The sequence below is a fragment of the Hermetia illucens genome, chromosome 1 (genome assembly GCF_905115235.1).
Source record: "Hermetia illucens chromosome 1, iHerIll2.2.curated.20191125, whole genome shotgun sequence".
In the NCBI taxonomy this organism is placed as follows: domain Eukaryota; kingdom Metazoa; phylum Arthropoda; class Insecta; order Diptera; family Stratiomyidae; genus Hermetia; species Hermetia illucens.
This window is the reverse complement of record NC_051849.1, coordinates 138702725-138726043: the sequence shown is the minus strand read 5'-3', so window position 1 is coordinate 138726043 and position 23319 is coordinate 138702725. Positions and strand designations below refer to the sequence as shown.

At 39.9% G+C, this 23319-nt stretch overlaps 1 protein-coding gene and 1 long non-coding RNA gene across 9 annotated transcripts in view; both read left to right on the top strand.

Moving 5' to 3' along the window:
• LOC119646569 (GTPase-activating protein skywalker) overlaps positions 1-11874 on the top strand; it is a 189383-nt gene extending 177509 nt beyond the window's left edge. For all 8 annotated transcript variants that reach the window (XM_038047055.1, XM_038047056.1, XM_038047054.1 and 5 more), the window contains 3 exons: positions 5148-5306; positions 5369-5589; positions 10675-11874. In XM_038047055.1, coding sequence (XP_037902983.1) covers positions 5148-5306; positions 5369-5589; positions 10675-10816 — 522 coding nt within the window. In that variant the 3' untranslated portion in view covers positions 10817-11874. The remainder of the gene's footprint in view (positions 1-5147; positions 5307-5368; positions 5590-10674) is intronic.
• A 2967-nt stretch (positions 11875-14841) lies between these two features.
• LOC119647255 lies at positions 14842-15292 on the top strand. Its single transcript, XR_005248826.1, has 3 exons — positions 14842-14968; positions 15032-15142; positions 15205-15292. It is a non-coding gene; the product is annotated as an uncharacterized LOC119647255 (long non-coding RNA).
• The last annotated feature ends 8027 nt before the right edge of the window (positions 15293-23319 follow it).

The following is a 23319-nucleotide window of genomic DNA, read 5'->3' as shown; positions in this document are numbered from 1 at the left end:
TTGGCACGAATCAATTTGCTATTTGTGTTAGTTTTTACTATTTTTACAACTTATCAAATATTTTCTTCCTGGGATTATTCGTTTTCCTAGTATAGTTCACAAAGCTTAATGCTTTGCGTTTTTGTTCGGTGGCACAAAAAGACTTCGATCGATGGTCATTGTCTCAACATCGCAAATACATTGTTGTTATTTATTGTAACTAAAGTTACGACTCGTTTTTATTTGCCTCAGTAATCATTGTAGATTTCCGACGGAGATCATGGGGCACAACGTTGACACCTCGTATATTGAAATCGTGACTAAAGTCATCTGTAATTCAACATCGCTACTGCTATAGAAGATTCTAGCAGCATCAGCTCTTTCTTGAGTTATGCTTGCTGTATATTGAGTTACCAGTTGTATGTCGTCGAAAAGTAGTGAAACTTTTCGCTTCCTGTCTCAACATTTTCATATTTATCTTCATTTTTTTTAAAATAAAAACATAAACTTATAGAAATGAAAATGCATGAGTCAAAGTTTCTAGTTCATAGTGTTTCCTTTGCATCACAATAAATTTAATTCCTAAAAAGACCTGAAGCGAAGCTTTTGTCGCATAATTCTGCCAAATACGATGTCAAAAATAAGAAATTCTAAGATCAGGGGGAAATAAATTCCGGCCATCTAGCCTAGACCCTAAAAAACTCAGCTCGTTTTTTGATAATCTCTCATGCAACCCTTTGATTAGTTCATCAGAGTTTCAAAGTTATTTTATACACGAAGAAAATTTTGTTCAGTGAATTTATGATTTCATTGAAATCATCATATAGAAAACCTCAAAAGGGGAGGTATGGTCGCCAAAACTAAATTATTCACACAAAAATATGTAAATGAATAAAAAAAAACTGGCTGCAATTCGAACAAAATACCCTGACTATGTACAAGGAATACGAATATCAAGCAAAATCATACAAATCTTGCGACAAAAACAATGTTCAACAGTACAATCAGCGATTGAAAAGGAAATGCAATTATTGTGTGAAAGAATGATAAAAATTTTGAAATTTTATAAAAATATATCAACGTGAATCTCGATTCTACATCAAATCGTATGTGGGCCCTGTAATTGAGGCAGGGTTTGAGCCTGATACATTTTAACTTTAAAAAAAATTTTTTTACTTTTGAGGAAAAGGTTAACATATACTAACGCATACCAACACACACACACGACTTATTAACGTATCTTTATAGCCATAAACACATTTCAATTTCACATGGAAATAGACAGCCTCATTCAAATTAAACCCCAACATATTCTATTCTATTTTTTCAATTGTTTTGATCGATTTTTCCTTCAGCTTTATTCCGGGATACATTTTAATTTCACTTTTTGCTTTTTTATTGATTTTCATCGATTTATACTGCACCGGCTGCAAAATTTCTATGCCATTATCAAGTAGACTTAATCATGTATGTAGTTAATTCTACACTTCCATCTGCTTATGGATTTGGTTGTTTTGAAAAAGCATGCAATTTAAACCATAAACCATTTCCTTCATATCTGATATTGTATATTATTATTAAAAAAGACAGCGTAATTTCCGCACGGTTAACCATTTTGTTTATTTAGATACCAAAGTGTCAGTAAAAATGTATGTAAATCTATTGCTGCATGATTGAACTTCTTTTCAGCAGAGCAATGGGTTTTATGAGGTGGTCAGTCTTCAGTCATAAATTAAGCGCAAGGAAATTGAACCCCAATCCATCCAGGCCTTGTGGTTCAATGAGGAGTGAACACGATAAATTAGCTCCGAAAAACGTGGCTTGCCACCATATTTCAGAAGGATTACTTTGGAAGGAGGAAAAACAACCCTGGCAAAAAATAGGCACCGCGAGATACTTAGATATTCATCCCGGACAATACTTTAATATATTCACTTTCGAATTGTTCCGCATGTAATCGACCACTCGATTTGCTTCCTTCGGTCTTTTACCTACTAATGAAACTCAAGAACATGCCAGCTTTGCATAGCATAATAAAAAAGCTATGGGGTGATCAAACCCAATATTTCTACCGGGATAAAATGTCTTCAGGGCAAGGCCCCAATTTAATATGGTTCAGAAGACAGGCTCGATAGCCAACAGACAGCGGTATCTTTCCATCCATCCCCCCCCCCCCCAGATTTCAATCTTGCGTTGAATGAGCTTATGTCTAGTGGAGTTCTTCAACAAATAAGTATATAATACAGCGTGACAAAACATAAGTGTATACAACATTTTCCAGTAAAAAAATTTATTATTAGCATAAGTTTAAAATAAACCATAAAAAATTGTTATATAATATCAAAGTTTAATATATTCAGGCGATTTCAAAATGGCCGCCCTTAGCACAATTATATAAGGTCAAACGGTTTACGAAATTCTGGGCTATGGGCCGCAGTTACTCCATGGTTATTTTATCCCACTCTCGAAGCAACGCTCGCTTCAGGGACTCCAAACTTTCGGGGCGTGTTACACAGGCCTTGGACTCCAAAATCGGCGATACACTGTAATCCGTCGGATACAGATGGGGAAAGTAGGGCGTGATGTTATGAAATTTATAAAATTTGCTTTGCACCACTGTTATGTAGTTTTTCCTCTGTGGGCCGGCACCGAATCCTGTTGAAACGTCCGATTTCCATAGCCAAAGTGCACCAACAGGTTCTATAATATCCCGGCAGCAAAAGTCTTCATCAATTTTGATTCCCCTTTCTATGAAAATCAGGGATATTTTACAAATTCCATCCCAAACCATAATAAATTGCGGATTTTGAAGATGTTCAATGACGAACGATGTTCCTGGAGCTTCTGTTGATAAATTTCCTTCGTGTTGACGATTGCGAGCTTGTTCAACAGTAAAAAGTTTCTCATCCGTGAAGACGATTTTGGTTCAACCCATATTTGCAGCCTTTGAAGCAAGCGACATCTTTTAAGTCTGATTTTTTTTTGTTTCCATCTATGATTAGCTGGCATTTTTCTAGCTTATTGGACTTGAGCTTAAGTTCATTTTTTGCTATGAGATGCACTGATTCACCATTGATACCTATCTTCCGAGCAAATTTCCTCATGGAGACCACAGAATTTCCCTCTCCTCTCTTTTTGATGATTTTTTGGTTGTTAGAAGTGTTTACAGTGTGTTTTCTTTCTCTACCAGGACCATCGCCTTCATTACCAAGCTATTTAAATTGTTAAATGAAGGAGCAATGCCAAGCTCCTGCGCTATCTGGCAGTTGCATTTTCCTAGCCAATGCAAGGTTATGATAGGTTAACGACCACTTGCCATCCCAGAACGAAGTTCTAAGAACAGGCTAAAATAAAATTATGTAATTTGTACTTCAGCATACACACAACAATCATAAAATACGACTTACTTTCAAAAAAACTTTTACCTTTTTCTGATACCATTACCATTTACGCTACGCGACACGACCCTACATTCAGCACAACTGGTGCGCCGCGGCATGCCTATACCGCACTAGCGCGGCAGCCTATTGTAAACGACTGCATGTTTTGACATTTTAACAGGTGGATATAAACCAAAACTGAAAAATCGTAGCAGTCAACTGAATTCATTATATGGAAATGACATGCGACGTTGTAAAATATTCTAAATAGTCCGTCTGTCTGTTTGGCTGTCTATCTGTCACACGCATTTTTCTCAGATACGATTGCACCAATTGATACCGAATTGGATGGACGTACAGTGGGTTGCATCGTTCTATCGGGAACCTAAGGGGAGCGGTCTCCATACATGGGTGGGGGGGACTAAATTTTTTTCTGGCAAATGTAGCAATCTGGGGTATCCAATGAAAAATCTCAATTAGTGCTTTGGGGTATCCAATGAAAAATCTCAATTAGTGCTTTTCAGTGCTGCCGGGTTCCCCATACATACAAAGAGGGGGTGTAATTTTTTTCCACCGAATATAGGCAAGTGGGGTATCAAATTAAAAGTCTCGATTAGTGCTTTTCGAATCCGGCATTAGTTTTGACATATGCTGCAAAGTGGAGGAGTGGGGAGAAATCTGGAAATTGTTAGTTACTTCCAGCACCCGTCCTCAGAAACTACCCATTCCAAATATCGAAAGAAGATGGTGCAACTGATGTCAAGAAATATCCATACCGATATCTGTTTAAATAAAATTATATTACCATATTTATTTTAAGTTTATTTTTTAGAACTTGACTAGTAATCCCCATTAAGTTTATACTAGAATCATTCCCGACTTGTTTTATTCTCACTTGACCGCTGCCGTATAGTAGGTTTCACTACTGTTTTAACTGTCTCTTTTTCTTCGTGTTGCTAAGTATCAAACATAGTGAGCCAACATCTTTTTAAACACGAGAACTTATTGACTTACAATCGTCAGAGAAAAATGAAAATGAAAGAAGGGTTTGCGCTGGTATCTCCTGGCAATGAAAATAATCCTCTCAATTGTAATCCATTGTTCAACATTATTTAGAATTAGAATTTAACAGAATTTTTATTTCTAACCAAATAAAGATGTTTCATAGTCAAAATTAGAATAAAATTAACTTTCAGGTTTTATTGCTAAAAGAGTAGGCTTCCTTGCATGTTTTAATAACTACATGCATCTTCCATTCATCAATTTTTCAAAAAACCGACTTGTTCTATGCATGTTCTCTTTTTTCCTTTTATAGTACTTTACTGATATTCTTTCTCCAGAAATATGATTCCTGTTGCACGATTTTACGCTTATGGAATATCAATTTGTATTTTAATAAATTCACTTTTTACCTTTCCTGACTTCTTTGTCAGGATTAACTGATCTGGAAGCATGACGCTAATGACAGGCACAACCAGCGTATTATCGTAGAGCACGTTCTGTGCGGGCTGAAAACTCTTGAACAGGAGCACTTTGCATATTCACTATCTATGATAAATGTACATACATGAATGATTTAGTCGCAATCACACGTTTTATTTACCGAATACTTATGTTTTCCTATGTGGTCAATTAGTCTAGAGTTCATTCTTTTGCAGTTTCATTAGTGTTTTTCTAATCTCATTTGTGATAAATAGTTTTTTTCCTGCTAGAAATTACCCGAGCTCACATTTTAAACGGTTCCTACGTTCGTTGAATGTTAACGATTTCACATTTCTTAATTTCTAGCTTTTCACTCTCTGGTCTTGGCTGCCAGTTAGAATCACAATGTATCAGCCCATTTTGCTCTACACGACGGAAGAGCATGGTTGCTCATTGACAACTTTCTATGTGCGCGTCGAGCAACATGAACCAACGTTGATGATGATTAAAACTTGCAACAACGAGGTAAGTTAACTGTTTCTGATCTGGTCTTTTGATTTCAACTGAACTTTACCTTTTGCCTTCAGGTCTTTGGAGCATATTGCTCTTCGCGATGGTTTGAACGGAATCTAAAAGATGACAAAGGACAACGGCAAGCGTATTTTGGAACAGGAGAAACGTTTTTGTTTTCTTTGTATCCAGATCGTGCCAAGTACCCGTGGGTAGGCATTGAAGGTGACAAGGAGTTGGGTCATGCGTGCGAATTATTCATGGCTGCTGATTCGAAAATGATCACAATTGGTGGAGGGTAAGCATAGAATAGAAAATTACACTTACGTCCAATTTTGAAATTCGATTTGGTTGCTTAGATTATCCCTAATCATTATATAGTAATCTTCTCCTTTGGAAGACTGCATCCTTCCTTCCCTTTTTCTTGTGTGATTAAAGTTCTGATTTCAATTATGCCTGGGATGCCAATCGACATGTTTTCCTTTTGATTCGCATTAAATAAGCTTCTTCTTTACGCTACTGGATTCCACCAAACTTGACCCCGGGAGCACAATTGATCTTCACATAACTCAAATTTAATTGTTAAATTCACCTTATGGCCAACCAATGTGTGTTGTTGTGAATGCGGCGAATGATGATCACCTAAATGGCACGTGAGGAACACGGTAAAACTTCGATTGGTCGAACAGGTTGGAGCTTGGGCTTTTAAATGGTACTTTCGATTGAAAAAAATCCCAGATATGCAACGCGTGGTAGTTTCTTCTCCACTGGAGATTCTTTTCTCTGACGATATATGGTGCCTGGGCCTCGAGATACCCTCCGTACCGATATCTGTTCAAATAAAGTTAATAATAGTATATTACTATGATTTTTAATAATTGTCTGCAGAACTCCCCTTAAGTTCATCTTAGAATCATGAAATTTTGCAGTAACATAGACTGCAATATAAAGCATAATCTTGCCTGTTTGGTAAAAATGGTGCTATTGCTAACAAAGTTATGATAGGTCAAAGTTGTCGTTTCAGTGCAAATTCTAAGATTTGAATGACAGTAGAAATGTCCACTCAATATTTTTATATAAGAAATACACAAAACTTTTGATACCCGACGCGGTTTCCCGGGTTGTTGTTTTCTACTGTTGATCTGCCTATTAAATAGAGTTGCAGCTGTATCCAATCGAACCTTGACACGCTACATTTACAATCCATCGTTATCAACATCAACGGCTCAAGAACTGGGGTCCGCAAAGCCAATTTTGCGCAGAGCTTCACTAATTCGAAACTTCTTCAAAGGATTCTTCTCTCGAACGCGATTAAGATTTCGCAATTTTTCTTGCTAAAAACCTAAGTTTCTAAGACATATAGGAGGACTGGAAAGATCATTACAATAAGAGCTTTAACCCTATGGTGAGACGTTTCGAGTGAGACAATCTTTGTAAGCTGGAATAAGTACTGTTGACTGCCAACAACCGTCGGCGGATTTCGTTATCACAACCGTTATCGGTTTTGGTGCAGAGGTTGCCACTAAAATCTGGCCCCGATAACCGTCTTGCCGATCTGACAGTTTGGCCATCTCAAGTTGTTCTTCATCATGCCAACATAGGCTAACAGTTCGGTGGGCTTGTGGAGAATAATGCTTCGGCAAAATAACGGAGAATATTTTATAGACGTTACTCAGCAACTTATACTTTTATAATTGCTGTACTGCATGGTATCCTCGTTTTTATGTATGGGACAGATAATGGCTCGTGAGTCATTAGTGTAGTTGGTCGCCTCCATATTGAACCAGTTCAGCTGAAAGTCCATCGGCTCCTGGCGACTTCTTATTCTTATGATTTGTCGTCTTCAGTTGGCGGGACCTCCAGCTCGACCTTCCACCACTTTGGTTGGCTTTGCTATATATGGGCTTTAGGATCTGCTATAAATTAATTACTAGTTATCGATGACTCACTTTCTCACTGACCAGCATCATAACAGGCCGGGATCGGATATTACCTTTTCATTATTGATAACATGGATATATTCTTCTGAGATTCTCTTAGTTACGTGTTTTTGTCGCATCAGTGTTTTTCGTCAAGTATTTTTTTTTAAATGTCAAGTCTATCTAAAATAGTTTTCAGTATTTGGTTACCATCATCATTATTTTTGGTAAGTGCATCTTGCCGTTGCGTTCAATTTTCCGGGTCTAATAATAGGTGCCCGCTGGCCGCATCGGCGAGATTGGTTTGTACATGTTAGCTCTGTAGTTCTATCGGTGCTTTACAGCTTCTCTAACTAACCGGGTGTTGCCCCTTACAATTCACAATGATTCATGGTTACGAGCACAGTTTGGATGTCTAATATAATACCTTTTTGTCTGGTTGAATTCCTGGCATCTTTCGAAATTTTTACCTTCGTATTAAGGATTGCTCTTAAATTGAGAATTTTGTTTGGATCTTCGCATTTATCGAACGCAAGCATAAACAATGAGATACTGATTATTGTTTTTCCCATTTCGTTAAAAAACATCTTTTTTCAGTAGAATCGTGATATTTTCTGTACTTTGTGATTCATTTTTAATCAATGGAGGTGACTTTGTGACGCTCGAATTCCTACTAACGGGTTGATCAAATTCAATATAAAGTCCTTCCCAGAATCCCTCCTGAGAGGGTGGATTTTCCAGCTCAATTAGTCTGCCATCGGGGATATTTTATCCATTGTTTTGTTTCATTGCATATGGGAGAATGCAATTTTACCTGTTGCCAGATTCAGCCGTGTTTGTATTAGAGTGACGCCACTCACGTTTGTCCACTACACATCGGTTGTCCAGCTATCTAGCACAATCAATGGGAGGTGTCATAAAACTTAATCCAGATATGGACAAGAATGGTTATTGGTTTTTATCGAGTTAAAGGTTACCGGTGTGTCCGGATAGGTGAGTGGTTAGAGCACAAGGCTGTCGTACGGAAGGTCGCGGTTCAAATCTCACTGGTGGCAGTGGAATTTGTATCGTGATTTGACGTCGGATACCAGTTGACTCAGCTGTGAATGAGTACCTGAGTCAAATTCAGGGTAATAATCTCGGGCGAGCGCAATGCTGCTAGAATTGCCTCCTACAGTCTACTGTCGTGTACCGCTACGGTCTTGAATGAAGTGCTCTAACACACTTCAAGGCTCTGATCCAATATGGATTGTTGCGCCAACGATTATTATTAAAGGTTACCGAGAATCTTACCTTGTATAACTGAACCCATTTGTTCCCCCGCTAAAATAACTTCTCTCAGGTAGGATTGTATTTGTTACCAACCCAAGAAATATGTTTACCATTTACATCACTGAGAGATCATTTTTCCTTTCACAATTCAAATGTATTTATGAACCACGTGGATCTGATTCTAGCAGCCAACTTCAGGACTTTATTCAGAATCTCTCCAATCCCGAAGTCTTATTATCTGCAATTCGTCCACAGATGTCTCGTATAATATTTCCTTGTCCATTACCCCAGGTTTCTATCTTGTCCTTTGGCAAAACCTCCGCGCTTATAGACACGATAATCTCAACAACGAAGTTTCCTGGCTCCACCAGTAGATGGTTTCGCCGTTCCCTCTATTACTACTACTCTTCTATTGCCGTCAGGAATGTCTCCTCCGCGAAGGTTCCAAGTAGGATTTGGCCCCTGATGTTAGTCACTCGGCCCACGTGTTGAAATCGCACACAATCATTATAGAACGATACCAAGCTGACTAAAACCTGCCATATTGCGTTATTGTTTTCATCAGAAGGAGGCGTGGTTGCGGTAGATGTGGACCCCGTTGATTTTTGTCATTACAAAGTCGGCTAACTGGAATGCATGCCCATATCGCTACGATTCCAGATAAGCCTTTCACCCATGTAGCACTACCGTGATTTCGATAAGGTTCGCAGATTACCGCCACGTCCGCATTCAACTTCCGAATGGTTTGCGAGAACAGGTCTCTTGAGAGATACTTCCTGCCTAAGTCGGCACACGACCCAACCTATTCTTAACTTGCTCACGGTAATCAGTTTAATCGTTGATTCCACCGGCAAGGTAATAATAGCGGTCTGTATGCCGCTTATGTCATCTTTATTACATTTTCTTCTATTCCAATAAAATTAAACGGTTCCCTTAGCTTGGATACCCCCCCCCCCCCCCTGATGTAATCTCATTTAGGTGGTTTTCACTTCTGTTTGCTTATCTAGCACTTTTTCCACCTGGTTGCCTGCTAGCTCCTCGCTATATTTATTTAGCTCCAACCTCAGATCCCCTTTCGGCGTTCGCCTGATGCGCCTCACACTACGGCTCAAATCTGTCAATTTTGGATTCGTTTTCATTTTTTGAAAGAAATCGGTTAAGACATATCTCCTTTCTTAAATATAATGGTTATTTCAAGATGGATCTTCTCTTCCTCCTTTTGCCGCTTCTTGCTGTCCACCTTTGTCGATTGCTCAGTCTTACGAACTGCTGATTATTCCCCTTTTGTCAACAATGAGACTGTCATCGAGAAACTACCAACTTTCTTCGGAATTTTCGCGGGTCTGCCTTTTTCTTCTTGGCCGCTTGCTGAATATCAACGGGTTTACTAATTTCGTCCCTACTCCGTTTTCCCGCTTTCTTACCCATCTTATGTTGGGACGTTATCAATGTAGGACAACTTAATACCCTGTATTAGTGCCCCGATATTTTGGTGAATATTTCGCCCCTTCTTGATGGACTTGGAGAATTCATTTATGTGTTTTTCCAGTGAAAAAAAAAACGCTGTTCCAGTTTGCTACCTTCTACGTTCGCCTTTTACAACCGAGTAATGTCCATTAATATTATTCCAATTCGTTGCTCTCGGTAGTGACCTTCTTCGAGATCTTAGGAAGACCGGTGTGGACCTAATTTCCACTCCACTATTATTTCTTGCAGCATTAGATGCCAAAGTAGCCAAGTTCCATCGTACTAAACACTGTGGTTGGTGGATTTCGATGGCAGGAGGCCCGCGTGTTCACTGCCAAAAACCGCCGGTACTGGGTTTCCGAAGCCTTGCATCGTAAAAAACTGCGTTCTTTGTCCTCCATATTTGGGTTGCTCTTTGGGTATCCTTTCTTTGACCAATTTTTATCTACGAGTGCTCCCACCTTCCCGGCCTCCGCATGAGCTCTCCTGATGCGTACATGTGCATACCCGAAATGCATCCGCCGAGCGTTTTCTTGTCACCTGATGGAGGATTAGGCAGCTCCTATAATGAGTTCGTCTCTATTCCTAATAGAAACTAGTCCACCCTTATCTATATCTAAAATATATTCCTATTTTTGAATTGTTTAATGCTTTCTGCTTAAAAAAGTTGAGAATCGAAACAGCGTCCCTCAATACGAAGCAAACTTACATTGGTTTCGTTTCAGGGAGGGGCAAGCGATTTGGATGGACGAGAACATACGATATGGCAAAACGGACCACTGTAAAACATTTAACAATCCACCGTTGTGTCGATCGGGAGATTTCGAAATTAGAGTTTTGGAAGTCTACGGGTTTGTTGGTGCCTAAAACTAAACTGATTTGGATTGGAGTGGAATGGAGTTGAGATTGAAACATTAACGAAAACTGAACAAAGCACCAAACAAAATTAAGATTGAAATAATGCACGAAACCAAATTCATATTCTTGGAATAATCGCAATATATAAGAGAAATATAATTGAGTCGCTATTTTCTGTCTGTAATATGTCGTTATATCTAGTATTATTTAGCGTTTGTAAGCCATTGTTACACTTCTTTGAACTTGTTGTATTTACGTTGTTTTTCTGACAGATTAGCTTGAGCTGCCGATCGGACGGAGGCCCCCTGACAAGTCCCGTACTGATCGGACAGCCAAAATCCTTGGATATATTGTATTGTATTGTATTTATAATATGTATTATAAACCTCTTGAACCCTGTATTAAGCTATTCTCACATTTGTAATCATCGAAATGTGCAATCTTTATGCCGACTTCGCTGTTTTTATTAGTGACACGAAATTGGAAGTTATTAATACTTGTTTCGCGCGAGACGACTTGGGATATCACGTGACAGACTCTTTTCACCCATAAGTTGCTCATTCGGAGAAAGTCTAAACACAAACGTAAAATAGATGTTCGTAGCTAGCGTGAAACCGTACCCTTCGCTTAGATGAGATTCGCAATGTTCGCCTTTAACGATGTAAGTATCCTTTGTTGCTCTATGTATTGTTCATCCCTAAAATAGTTGAGTAAATATAAAGAATATGTGACATAACGTTATACCAAAATTACATTTATACATAAACACAATATTCGTTATATATATTATGTATTAAGAAATGTTTTCTTGTAACAAACGATGTAAGGTTAAAACGTAAACTTAGAATGGAGAGTTTAATAACCGAACTGTAAGCACCAAAAATAATGCCATAATTATTGTTCAAAGATGAATGAATATTAACGCGTAGTGTTTATAATGAAGACAGTGAATTTTCATCACTATTGTAAGTTTTCCAATATTTAACATCGAAAATCCATGAAGCAGTCAGTATTTATTTGAATTGTGTTAAATTTTGTTATAAATAAAACTAAATTGATAACAGTTATGGAATGTGTTTCTTTTTGAAAATTGTGTAAGGAATTTTGATTTTTGCAGAGAGTAAAACACGTAATTGCTGACATTATAAGCTCTGCGGAGATGGGAGCCTAGAAAATAAGGCAGTAATCAGAAATTGTACTACCCGCAACCTTGTAGAGAAGTTGTATGTTTCTGTGGTCGCTCCGAGGAGCCCAATTAATATTAATTTAATATGAAGGTCAAAGGTACATTGAAGGCATTAGCCGGGCAGGACTCCATAGCCCCAGGAACACCTGAACATGTGATTCTTTGGATCCTACTAGGCTTAATTCTATTGCATTTCTTTCTCAGCGGCCGCCACACTATAGAACCGTACTTTAGGATGAGACGAACCGCAAGTGTGTATGTCCAAAGAACCATTTTCGGCCGAAGACCCCTTTTCCTTACGAATGTCTTCTTACAGACGCAAAAGCGCCCTCTTCTTCTTTAAGATAGAATCCAAGATAAATACCCAGATACTTTACATTTGCGGGAAGACGAAAGTGATAACCTATATCTATTTAGTCGCGTCGTGGATCGCGAGTACCCTTGTCTTTGTGGTAAATAGCTCCATTGATGTTGGATTGATGTCAAATCCGTATCTTACAATCCACAGGCACATATTTCCAAACGTGTTCTCCATAATTTCACTCGTAACCAAAGGAAATAACCTTCACACTAACACCATAAAGCCATCGGTATGCGTCACCACCTTCACCCTGCTCAGAGAGATCATGCCATTCCTCACAGCTCTGTCTAAATAGCTACCTTCCGGATCAGATTGGTTTATCCTGATTCTTAACATGGACCAAATCTATGCCACATCCACATAAGGATGCAAGAGGACCAGAGTTGCCTGGCAAGTTACCACAGTTAGCACCAGGTAGTCTGCACGGAGATCAAGGGCGAACCGAGCTCCAAAAGGAGCTTTCACAGAGTGCCAGTTGAGTTGCCAGATTGGGTGTCAAAGCTTTCGAGGGCCCAATAGGTGGTGATAGGATGCGATGCTACTATGCCCAGAAAGTGACTGCTCCCCAATACGCAACTCAACTACTGTTGAAACAAAAAACTCGCAAGTTTGCGTGCCGCATGCTGCCGAACAAGGAGGCTTCACTAGAGGCTTAGGCGAAAACCCGATAGCGACGATCGAGAGGAGGCACGCCGACAACTGCGGGGCGCTTAAAGGAGGCGACAATTGTGCGGAGATGCCAATATAAACCCTTGTGGTATGGGAAACAAAGTAGTAATGAAAAGGTTACGAAGATCACCACAGTTGACCGTGCGTTCTGAAAAGAAGACAAACGGTGGACCAGGCCAAAGAGGGTGTGACACTTCTGAAGGAGATACTGAAGAAGAGCTCTGGGAAATATGTGGTATGATCGGTGGTACCAAGGCATTCCTAATAGAGCTTAGAAATTAGCAGTGGAAGCTAGGCCCGTCCTTTTCGCCAACACCTTCGAGGCGAGCCTAAGAGAAGAAATATTCCCTTGTCCAATGAAAAAAGCATAAGTTGATGTTGCTCCCCAAACCCAATAAGTCACCTGGAAATCTAGTATCATGTCGTCGGATATGCCTGTTGGATACCCATTGTCGGAAGCGACAATAGCCTGTCGCAACGCCAGTATGGATTTTGAGGTGCCCACTCGACGTTGGATGCAGTAAACACGGTGGTCAGCCTACGTCAAGAGTTGCCTTCCAGAGAGAACTTTCTGATGCAGTATGGATGAGGTCCCAAAGAGTACATTATCATAGTGGGGATAAGGCAGAGCTCGATTCTGCGTGGAGTGTCATGTATAATGGAATGTTTGTGCTTCTTACCACAGAGAAGGTTACGATGGGCAATTTTTTCAATGGCCTGGCTGTACACTAGTGTGAACTAACACGTATTTTTTTATAGCATATAAAATTAAAAATAATGAATGTTATATATTATGTACGAAAAGCATTGTGATTTTATCTATTCAGTCCAATGAAAACTCGACGGTTTCCTTGAACACGCATTCGCAGTGCGGCTCGCTCGATTCTTGTAGATTTTGCACGATCGCAAACGAATGTTTTACTTAATTCCGCCCACTTGGCTCCTGTGGCTTGCGTAAAGTTCTACGTTTCGAGTGTGTGCCCCAATGTTCCAGTGTGTACTGTGCGGAAAACACGATTACTCACCTTCTTTGTTCGGTTGCTTTATAACGATCGAGTTGTGCGCTCCTCGCATGCCCAATCTCAAGCAGATTCAGTGTCCGTCTGTCGAATTGGATACCCTATGGCAAAAGATTGACAAAGCGTCCCCTCGCCAACTCGGACATTTAACATGTGTTGAGATCCGAGATCAAAATTGCAGCAGCAGTTGATTTTTCGGAAATCGCTATGGCTGTGGACTTTGTTGCAGCCCTGCCGAGCTGGTGTACGGGGAGAACCTTCGACTTGTGGGCGATTTGGTCCTCGACAAGAGAGACGACCTTGGAAAGACCGGATTGTTGCGTCTACTACGAGAGGCCGTCCCCAGATTAAAGCCACCTGTGCTATCTCGTCACACGTAGTCGGCGGTCCACGCCCCAGGGAACTCGAAGTTTGGTGAGAACTGATGCCCTTCGGAAGCCGCTGCAACCACGATACGAGGGGCCCTATAAGGTCTTCGAGAATACGGGTCGATGGTAAGCCCAAAAGGATCTCCTTGGACAGGCTGAAGTCTTTCTTCTAGGGTTCTCACGCCAAAACCCTTAGCTTTCAACTGGGGCGGATAGGCTAATATGAGGCGTGACATCGACCGGAAAGGGCGGGTTAAAATTACTGGCTCTAGTTCACAGTCAAAAATTAGGTGAAGAAGGCCTTGCCTGATCGTTTTGACGTAAGGAAAAGTTTTATGTGAGATGTTCAATTGAATAATTATAAAATTTTATTTTAAATGAAAATAATTTCAAAATTAATAACATAGTGTAGTAAAGGAAAAAATTACCACATTGATCCCGAACGGGCAGAATATTTTGAAAATATCACGATACGTTTCTCGTTATCTGACCACTCTGTGGTGAAAGCTAAAAACTTGTTAGCACTGATGAAGGGAACAAGTGGTTCCCGAAATATCGGTATTTGCAAGAATAAATATCCACACCAACGAAAAAGAGACAACAAGTTTTTTATTATTTTAGATAATTAATCGTTGGAAACACCTCATAATTACACTCAGAATTTATGATTTCCGATTCAGACTTACATTTCCTTTACAGGTTATATTTCATAAGCCAAGTGATAACGAAATGGTTCAATTCTTCTATTATTATGGATGTGTTCAATGTTGTATCAGTATTTATTTCCCCACTAGATAGTTTTTGCAGCAAAGCAACCACAGGGTGTGGAGGTTTACGCAGCAGAGACGGTAAGAGCGGTAAAGGCCTGAATGGAAAAGGTCTTTTTGACCCTACCGAATAAGAAAATGGAAAGGGTCCTAATAGCGAACCGTACGTTGCCTAAATTATGGAAATATAGATTTTTTGATACCAGCATCAAATTAAGGTTGCTCCGGGCGTATCTCCTCTCTGTACTGTTATATGGGACCAGCGTATCGTCGCCCTAAGTTGCAGACCGGTTAACTCTACTTTTTTATATGATTATGGAAGAAAATTCAAAGACGCATTGAACCATCAACAAACACCTGATAAATAACTATCAAAATACTGTTTAAACGGCCTCACAAAATTCAGCTATCGATACAATTATTCATACGCAAAGGAGCTAACTCCCTAATGCGATTTTATTTAGATTTTCATAGTGTCTCAGCGAATTTAGTGTGTGTGTAGTGTAGTGTTTAGTGGTCAAATTTATATATAATTATTCTCCAAAAGAGGGATGTCTTTTAATTACGTACAAACTTTTTTTTTCCTGTAGATGCTGTTTTCAGATTGACTTTGAGCGTTTAGGTCGATTAAGGCCACCCAACTCTTTCTAGATAAATAAGTCGTCTCGAGCTCAGAGAATGATGAAGCTAGTGTGAAGGAAGCCCACAAACGAGCTACCAACTTTTGTAAGCGCATTGATTCATTCCTACCACTAAGCTCCGAACAAGCGTCTACTAATGAAAATGCGGATCAAATGGAATTATATAAATACGCTTAACCAAATCACTGACGCCGCAAAGGTGCAATGGTGTCCTGTTTCCATCATTCTGATTCAAAGGAAGAAGTATGCGAAAATATATCTGCTTTGAATGGGATTGATAAAAATATAACTAATAAACCAAAGAAACAAAAGCGATGTTATACGTTGGCAGAAGTGCTTGGGACAATTAAAAAATGTTGCAAATTGTTTAAAAAAAGCGATATTTTGGAAAAAAGAAAGTGGGAGAGCAATGGCCAAAAATTTCTAGGGAAAAAGAAAGAATAAAACCAAGAAGCTGCCCGAAGAACGAGTTTATATTGACAGTCTAGTTACTGGGCTGCCTATAAAACGACCTCGTGGTAAGTCTAGAAGAGAATGTTCCTTATACTATCACCTCCAAGCAGATAAGAAGATGCTGCGGGTATGTAAAACTATGTTCCTGAATACCTTGGAATATCACCCATGCTAAGTTGGAAGCCAGCTGCAAAACAAAATTTCGCAATTAAAAGAGAAACGGAAAATTCAGTTGGTTTCTGGGAATCAAAAAAACGTAAAAGTAATTTTCAGGAAGTTAAAAGGTATTCACTACACTTCTTATATTCTCTTCCGAAAATGCCTTCAAACCATAGTCACCAGACTACCTCGAAGGAATATCTTTATCCTGAATGGGAATCTAAGGTTGCTCTATAAAGATTTTACGTTTCTGATTGGTGCTCAACGCAAAATTTGTCCCCATTCTTAACAGCTACATTCGATAATACCATGAATAACGAAAACCTCGCGTTATTTCGACCGAAAAAGGATAAATGTAATCTTCGTCATTCTCATTAGCTTGGATATATGGATAACAATTTATAAGCTCGTATCCAAAGGAAAGAGGAGGCTCATCCAGAGCAAAGCCAAATCAGAGAATAATATTGTTTTCTGGGTTGATCTGCAAACTGTATTGAATGCTTCGCTAGCACTTTAGTCAACTTTTTGATTACCAAAATCCTTTCGGTCTCTTCACTTGAAAATCAGTGATGGTTGTATAGCTCAAAATAGGAATGTCACTTTGGCGAATGCATTTTTAAATCTTTCCATGACTCAAAATATTATAATTGAGCTGTGATATCTGTAAATACGCACGAGAGTCCCAACCGTACCATGTTTCCAACTTTAGATTTATTTTTTTCTAAAGTTGGAAGTAGAAGTAAAATTGGAAGTGAAAGTAGAATTTATGAAGACGAGACGACCTGAATTACTTGGATATTTACTGCAATTTTGAACTGAATTTGTGCGTGTACCTATACTTTATTTTTTTTTCAATCGTTGGAAAAATTAAATTAACTTCGTATATTCGTATTAATATTGGCAAATTTGTCTATTAAAGAAAAAATAAATAAATAACTTATTAAAAAAAATCGAAAAGTATACTTTACAAAGCATAGCAGAATGGTTCCTTATAGACAACTTTAACCGGAAATGCTATGTTTTTTGTCACTCCTTTACATTTTGTTGAAACGGAGGTAGCCGTTTTGCAAATTAGACCGACGATATGGGAATTGAACGTCAGTGTTACTCGAAAGCTACAAGCCTTCGTCAACACCTGTTTCAACATATCACCAATAGACGAGGGTCAATCAAATACAAAGTGGAATTTTTTTAATGATTTTTCCGGGTTCGAAACAATTTCAGAACATTTTGGAAGTTTCCTGATTCCGTCGTCATAAGAAGTTGAAAGCTGAGCCGTTAACTGATTGCGCACAAAGAGTTCATCGACTTCATCGAGATTGAATCTATGACCTCCAGGAGCTTCCTTCAATGAACCAAACAGATCACAAGTGCCTATACGACCAAGAGAACCTTCTCGTTCTTAAGCGTAACAGGCCAATAGCCTGTGACAAATTTCCAAACGATCGGTTTTTTTTGTCAAAAGAAAGAAGCCGAGGAACCCATCATGCTGAGATCTTTGAAGATCTAATTTCCTCTCTACTGATGGAATGTACAGTCCTGTGACCCACTGAAGAAACACCACTGTAATCGTAACTCTGATTTTCCATCATTTCGCGGCATTCAGAAAAACATGTACGCTACTGGTGCCGACGGGTTTTGGAGAGAATTTCAGCCCCGAATTGCTGCTTTAAATATTTAAATATGAATATATTCAACCGCTGCAAATTGACCAGCGCACCTTCAGCTGTGCCGGATGCCGTGCCCATGCCATCGGTAATACCCAGCCATACAGTTCTTTGCAGTGAAGTCAGCTTACAGCGAAAACTCTTCTGTTTCACCTTAATTTCCGAACACCGCCTTAATGATAGCCACGTATATCCACATTTTCACATGAGGTCTAAGTTCAAAGGTTAAGGAAAGGTACAAATGCCGAGATAAGGTGCTTCTGTACTACCTTGAGAGAAGAGAACTCGTTTCATCTTTGCCTCTACATGTTTGTTCCAAAGAAACCTCTGATCGAAGATTGTTGCCAGATATTTCATTTTCTCGGAAAGCCGAAGGATCATTCCCTTCATCTCTGGAAAACAAAGACGGTTGAGTTGCAATCAAATTAACGGCGCATTGTATGATTCTAGATACCGTTCCGAGGACTCGATTAACATCAAGTATAGTTACATCGTCCGCATTAACAATGAGTTGAACAACATACTCTAAAGAATTGGCGGCAGCACACCTCCTTGTGGGCAGCCGTTCGTTGATTTTGCTGTCAAGTATCAAAAATCAAAAAGAAAGTATCTACTTCAGCACATAGCAATCTCTAGGTTAGCGCAGCATAACTCCACTTAACCAAAATATCATCGACATGATGACCAACGCCAAATTTATTCAATCATTACAATGCTCTCTAGTGGCATAAAATAATTAATTTAATAATAAAAGCCAAAACTCCCTTCAATGTCCACGAACACCGATATCGCGTACTCCTCCTTCAGATCTACATCCTCTATATTGGAAGCCAAGAAATGGAGAGCAAACCTTGACTGGAGCGACCTTAACGCTTTCTCGTGAATGTGATGCTCAATCAGTCTTTTCAGATATTTTAGCAACAATGATTTAAAGCTGATTTATCTGAAATTCTTTAGATTTAAATAGTCATCTTTCCCAGACTTCAGTTTGAGGACTACCTTAAGTTCCTGCCCCTTTAATGGTTCATCATCACCATAGATTTTGTTAAACCGAACTCATGGATATTGTACCAAAAAGATAAAGGCAGTTTTGCGTTCTGGTTAATAGAAAAGTCTTACCGGGATTATCAGCTTGTCCCCACCTTCTGGTCTGTTCAGTTTTGCTTCTTGTCATCCGACTTTTCGCTTATGTTCTCATTCCTAAAAACCTTCCCCTGCCATTGACTGGCAACTTTTCCAGACCAGTATTAGACAAGTTGCGTTCCCATCAACATTTCTTCCGCTTTTCCTGGTAGAGGCGGAAGAGAAAGTTCTGAAAGGGAAAATTCAGCCTGTAGTCCTCTCTCCTTTGTGGCTGAAGTTTCCTTCTATCAAGCGTTCCTCTTCCGTTTTCTGAAAAATTTTATCCAACAGTGCCATGGACAGACCGGCCGTAATCGAACTTCCAGACCCCAATTATAGAAATTGCTGTCTTCCACAAATTTATCCGTGTGTTCCAGGCCTCCAAAATCCGTGCCTCGAGCGCGACTCGATTACGCAAGGTCAGATAGGGCTGCGTAAGTGTGTATCGATGGAAATCTTCATAGAATAGCTTTCCCTTTATGATGGTCATTTTTGCTCATCGCTAAATATCATAGTCATTATAGGAGCCATACCAAAATCAAAGACGACTGAAGTGGAATGGCCTCCAACAGAATTATTGTCCATTTAAAGAAAAATGCATACGATTGTTTTAAGAAGCGTTTGCGCACATTCTACCTTAACTCTATCCAATATCATCCTATTTCCTACACGCGAACTTGTCACACCACCACAACTTATGACAATAGGTTGAGCCTTTTGCATGTGCCAAACAGTGAAGAAATTATGAACCAATTATCATCGTTGCGATTTATAATAAACACTATGGGCAAACCATCAAACGGTTATCTAACATAGGTAACATTGTTTCTGCAAAGGGTGAACTTTATGTTAGTGCTTTCGGCATTTTGTTCGAAGTCTGGGAATGTAATTATCTCAACACTAATATTAAGTTGAGGCTGCCAATCTCTATATTCTCTCTGTACTGCTGTTACTCGATAACTCCAAGTTTTCATCAACTCATGTCTGCGTCATATCAACAGAGTATTGCGGCCTAAAACAATAATAAACCAAGAACTTAATACGTCACTATAATTCTCAACTCAGATTCGTATAATTTTCACCTCGAACCCCATGTTCTCGTATAATTTTTACCTCGGGGTGAAATTTCTCTCTACGGCCTTGGGAGTTTATGAATGATAATGATCCAAGGCAAAAGTGGTGAAAGCTTGACTGCAATCAGCAACAGTACCACCTATGGAATGGAGCTCGCAAAATTTTACTCGTCCCAATTTTTCCACCTACAGAGAATTAATGACAGGGGCGACCTACCCAACAATGAAATTTTTGCCTTTCTTTAATGTATGACCTATTCATTCCCAATTCCAACTTATGGTCACAGGTTGGGAGTTTTTGAGCAACAGGGGGGGTCACTTTCCATGTGATGGGAACCTTGATTTTGTTGGTGTTTAACTTCAGGCCGATCCTACTTTCTTTTCTTTCCAAACCAAGAGCCATTTGGCCAAAGTCCATGACGCAGCAAGAGAGCAAACAGATGCAATCAGTGTAGTCGAGGTGTTTGAGGAAACTTTCCATAGTTTATAAAATTCCATAACATCCTCCGGACAAACCAGCACGAAGCGTGTCGCACAGATCATATGTCACTCTGATAATTGTTATGAAATCCAAGGCACGGTTTCAAAGTAATGCGTAGAGTGTTGATGTGGTGAATGCAAGAGCATGGGGGGGAAGCAGCCTGCTCTCTGTCGAACAAGCTATCGAAATGTTCTTTGACGCATTCCCAGATTTATTTTAGTTGTTATCTTCGACTCACGAGAAAAAGTCTCGAATTCTCAAATCTACAGAAACTGCAGGTGCAACGATGAATAACTCTGCGAGAAAAATGTCAAGCGCAGTATTTTTACTGAATTGAATTGATTTGTTTCCTATGTGAAGGAGTAATTCATATCCGCATGTTGCGGTGGTTAGCCATTTCATTCATAAGAGGCGCAACTTCACTGGATGTGATGCGGTTAAGAACCGTTGAGAAATGTTGCTTTCTCCTCTTCAGCTGCTCATCATCGTGGATGAGTCGAGGGGTTGATGTCTCCCACAGGATCATCGAACGGGTTGCGACCACATGCAAGTTCTTTCGTGATGCGGTATACACTTATGAAATTAGTACGATCTGTAGTAGCTTCCGCTTCCCTGACCAGTCAACAACAAATTCCCTTTTCTAGCTACGCACACTACATTGAATTTTCCTGGATTTCGTACCGATAGAGGCGTATAAAATTTGATTGCAGCGCAAATTCGATAGTCCACTATGATTATGCTTTCCCAAATGGAAGGACTAATAATCAAATCAGCCACGTTCTCATTGAAAAATTGGCAGCTTCTACCATCCTCGAGCTATGAAATGCCAAGAGCGATGAGTATCTCATTGGATGCAGAATTGCATCAAAAGGACAGAGCAGCTCCTCCCAATGGCTAAATTCGATGTTAAGAAGCTTCACAGTGAATGAATGGCCACACATAACAACGCCGGAGACCTAGATCAATAAGTTTCACAAGTACATACTGCGCACGAACGAATCGACAGCATGGACGCGAAGTGAGGCACTTGAAAAATGCACTGGAATCGGGTGCGAAACCCGTCGCAGAAGAAATGAATGGTTCGAAGCAGACTGCCAAAAAATTCAGCCTTTGAGCAATATAAAGAGTGCCCAATGAGGACCACATGTGACAAATACAAACAAGGGAAAAACGCAACAATATATGCAGAAGGAGAAAACGCAAACAATTCAACAACCACCTATAACAAATACCGACTGTAAAAGTAGTAAATTTTGATGCCTATCAGATCACCAAACGTATGACGACAAGAATTTAACTTGGAGCTACTTAGTGTAAAAAGGCAGCAGGAAGACCGGAAGACCGGACGTAGAGAAAGTAAATTATAGATGGACTCAACACTGCAACAACAATTCTCAACTTTGAAGTTACTCAACAGGGGACTGTCCCCAAGCACACACTAGAAGCAGTCGAGGAGACATTATAAGTGCTGAGAAACTATAAGTCACCTGAAAAGAAAGAAATTCCAGTGTGTTTGCTAAAAGTAATAATAGCGGTGGAACAAGCACCTGGCCAAAATGAGAACAGAGGCTTGAAAACTCTTCAACCGGGCAAAACCAACCGGGAGCTGGCAGAGGTATAAAAATGCACTTATTGCGTATAGCAACGCGATCAGGAAAGCGAAACGGAACAGCTTTAGGGAATTCTGTGAAGGGATCGAACAGATCACAGAAGCAACCAGGCTGTACAAGGCTATAGCCAAAGACGGAGGAATATCCTCTGTCTGTTTGAAGAAGGAAGATGGGACATTTACCGAGAATGAGGAGGACAGGGTACACCTGCTTCTCAGAACTCACTTCCCGGGGTGGCAGGCGACAAGATTCTGCCTGACACCCCAACAACGAATAACGGGGGAAGGAAGGAGAACTGGAAACTAGCAAAAGAGGTATGCTCAGAAGCTAGGCTAAGATGGGCAGTGGGAACTTTTAAACCACTGAAATCTCCCGGAGTGGATGGCATTTTAGCAGCACTTATCCAGGAATTATCTTAGAGTCTCTTCTGAGGGTGGTAAGAGGGAGCATAGCTCTGGGATACATACCAAGGGCATGGAGACGGGCAAAAGTGGTCTTTATTCCGAAGGCGGGTAAAAAGGATCCTTTTCACCCTAAATCTTTCAGACCAATTTGCCTAACATCGTTCGTACTCAAAACGGTGGAGAAGGTCATAGACAACTATATTAGAACTAACGTTCTAAAGCGTAATCCCTTACATCACTGTCAGCACGCTTACCGGGCAGGACGGTCACCTGACAGAGGTACTACGGGATCCCATAGAAACAAAAGAAATTGCACTGTGCGCGTTTTTGCATATCGAAGGAGCATTCGAGAACACATCGCACACAGAGATACAAGATGCCCTGAGCCACAAAGGAGTAGGAAACACCCTGGCATTCTGGATGGGCAAAATGCTAGAAAGCAGGCAGATAGAAGTACCCACAGGTACAAATTCTATTGTCATGAACACCACTCAAGGCTGTCCACAGGGTGGGGTACTATCGCCGCTGGACG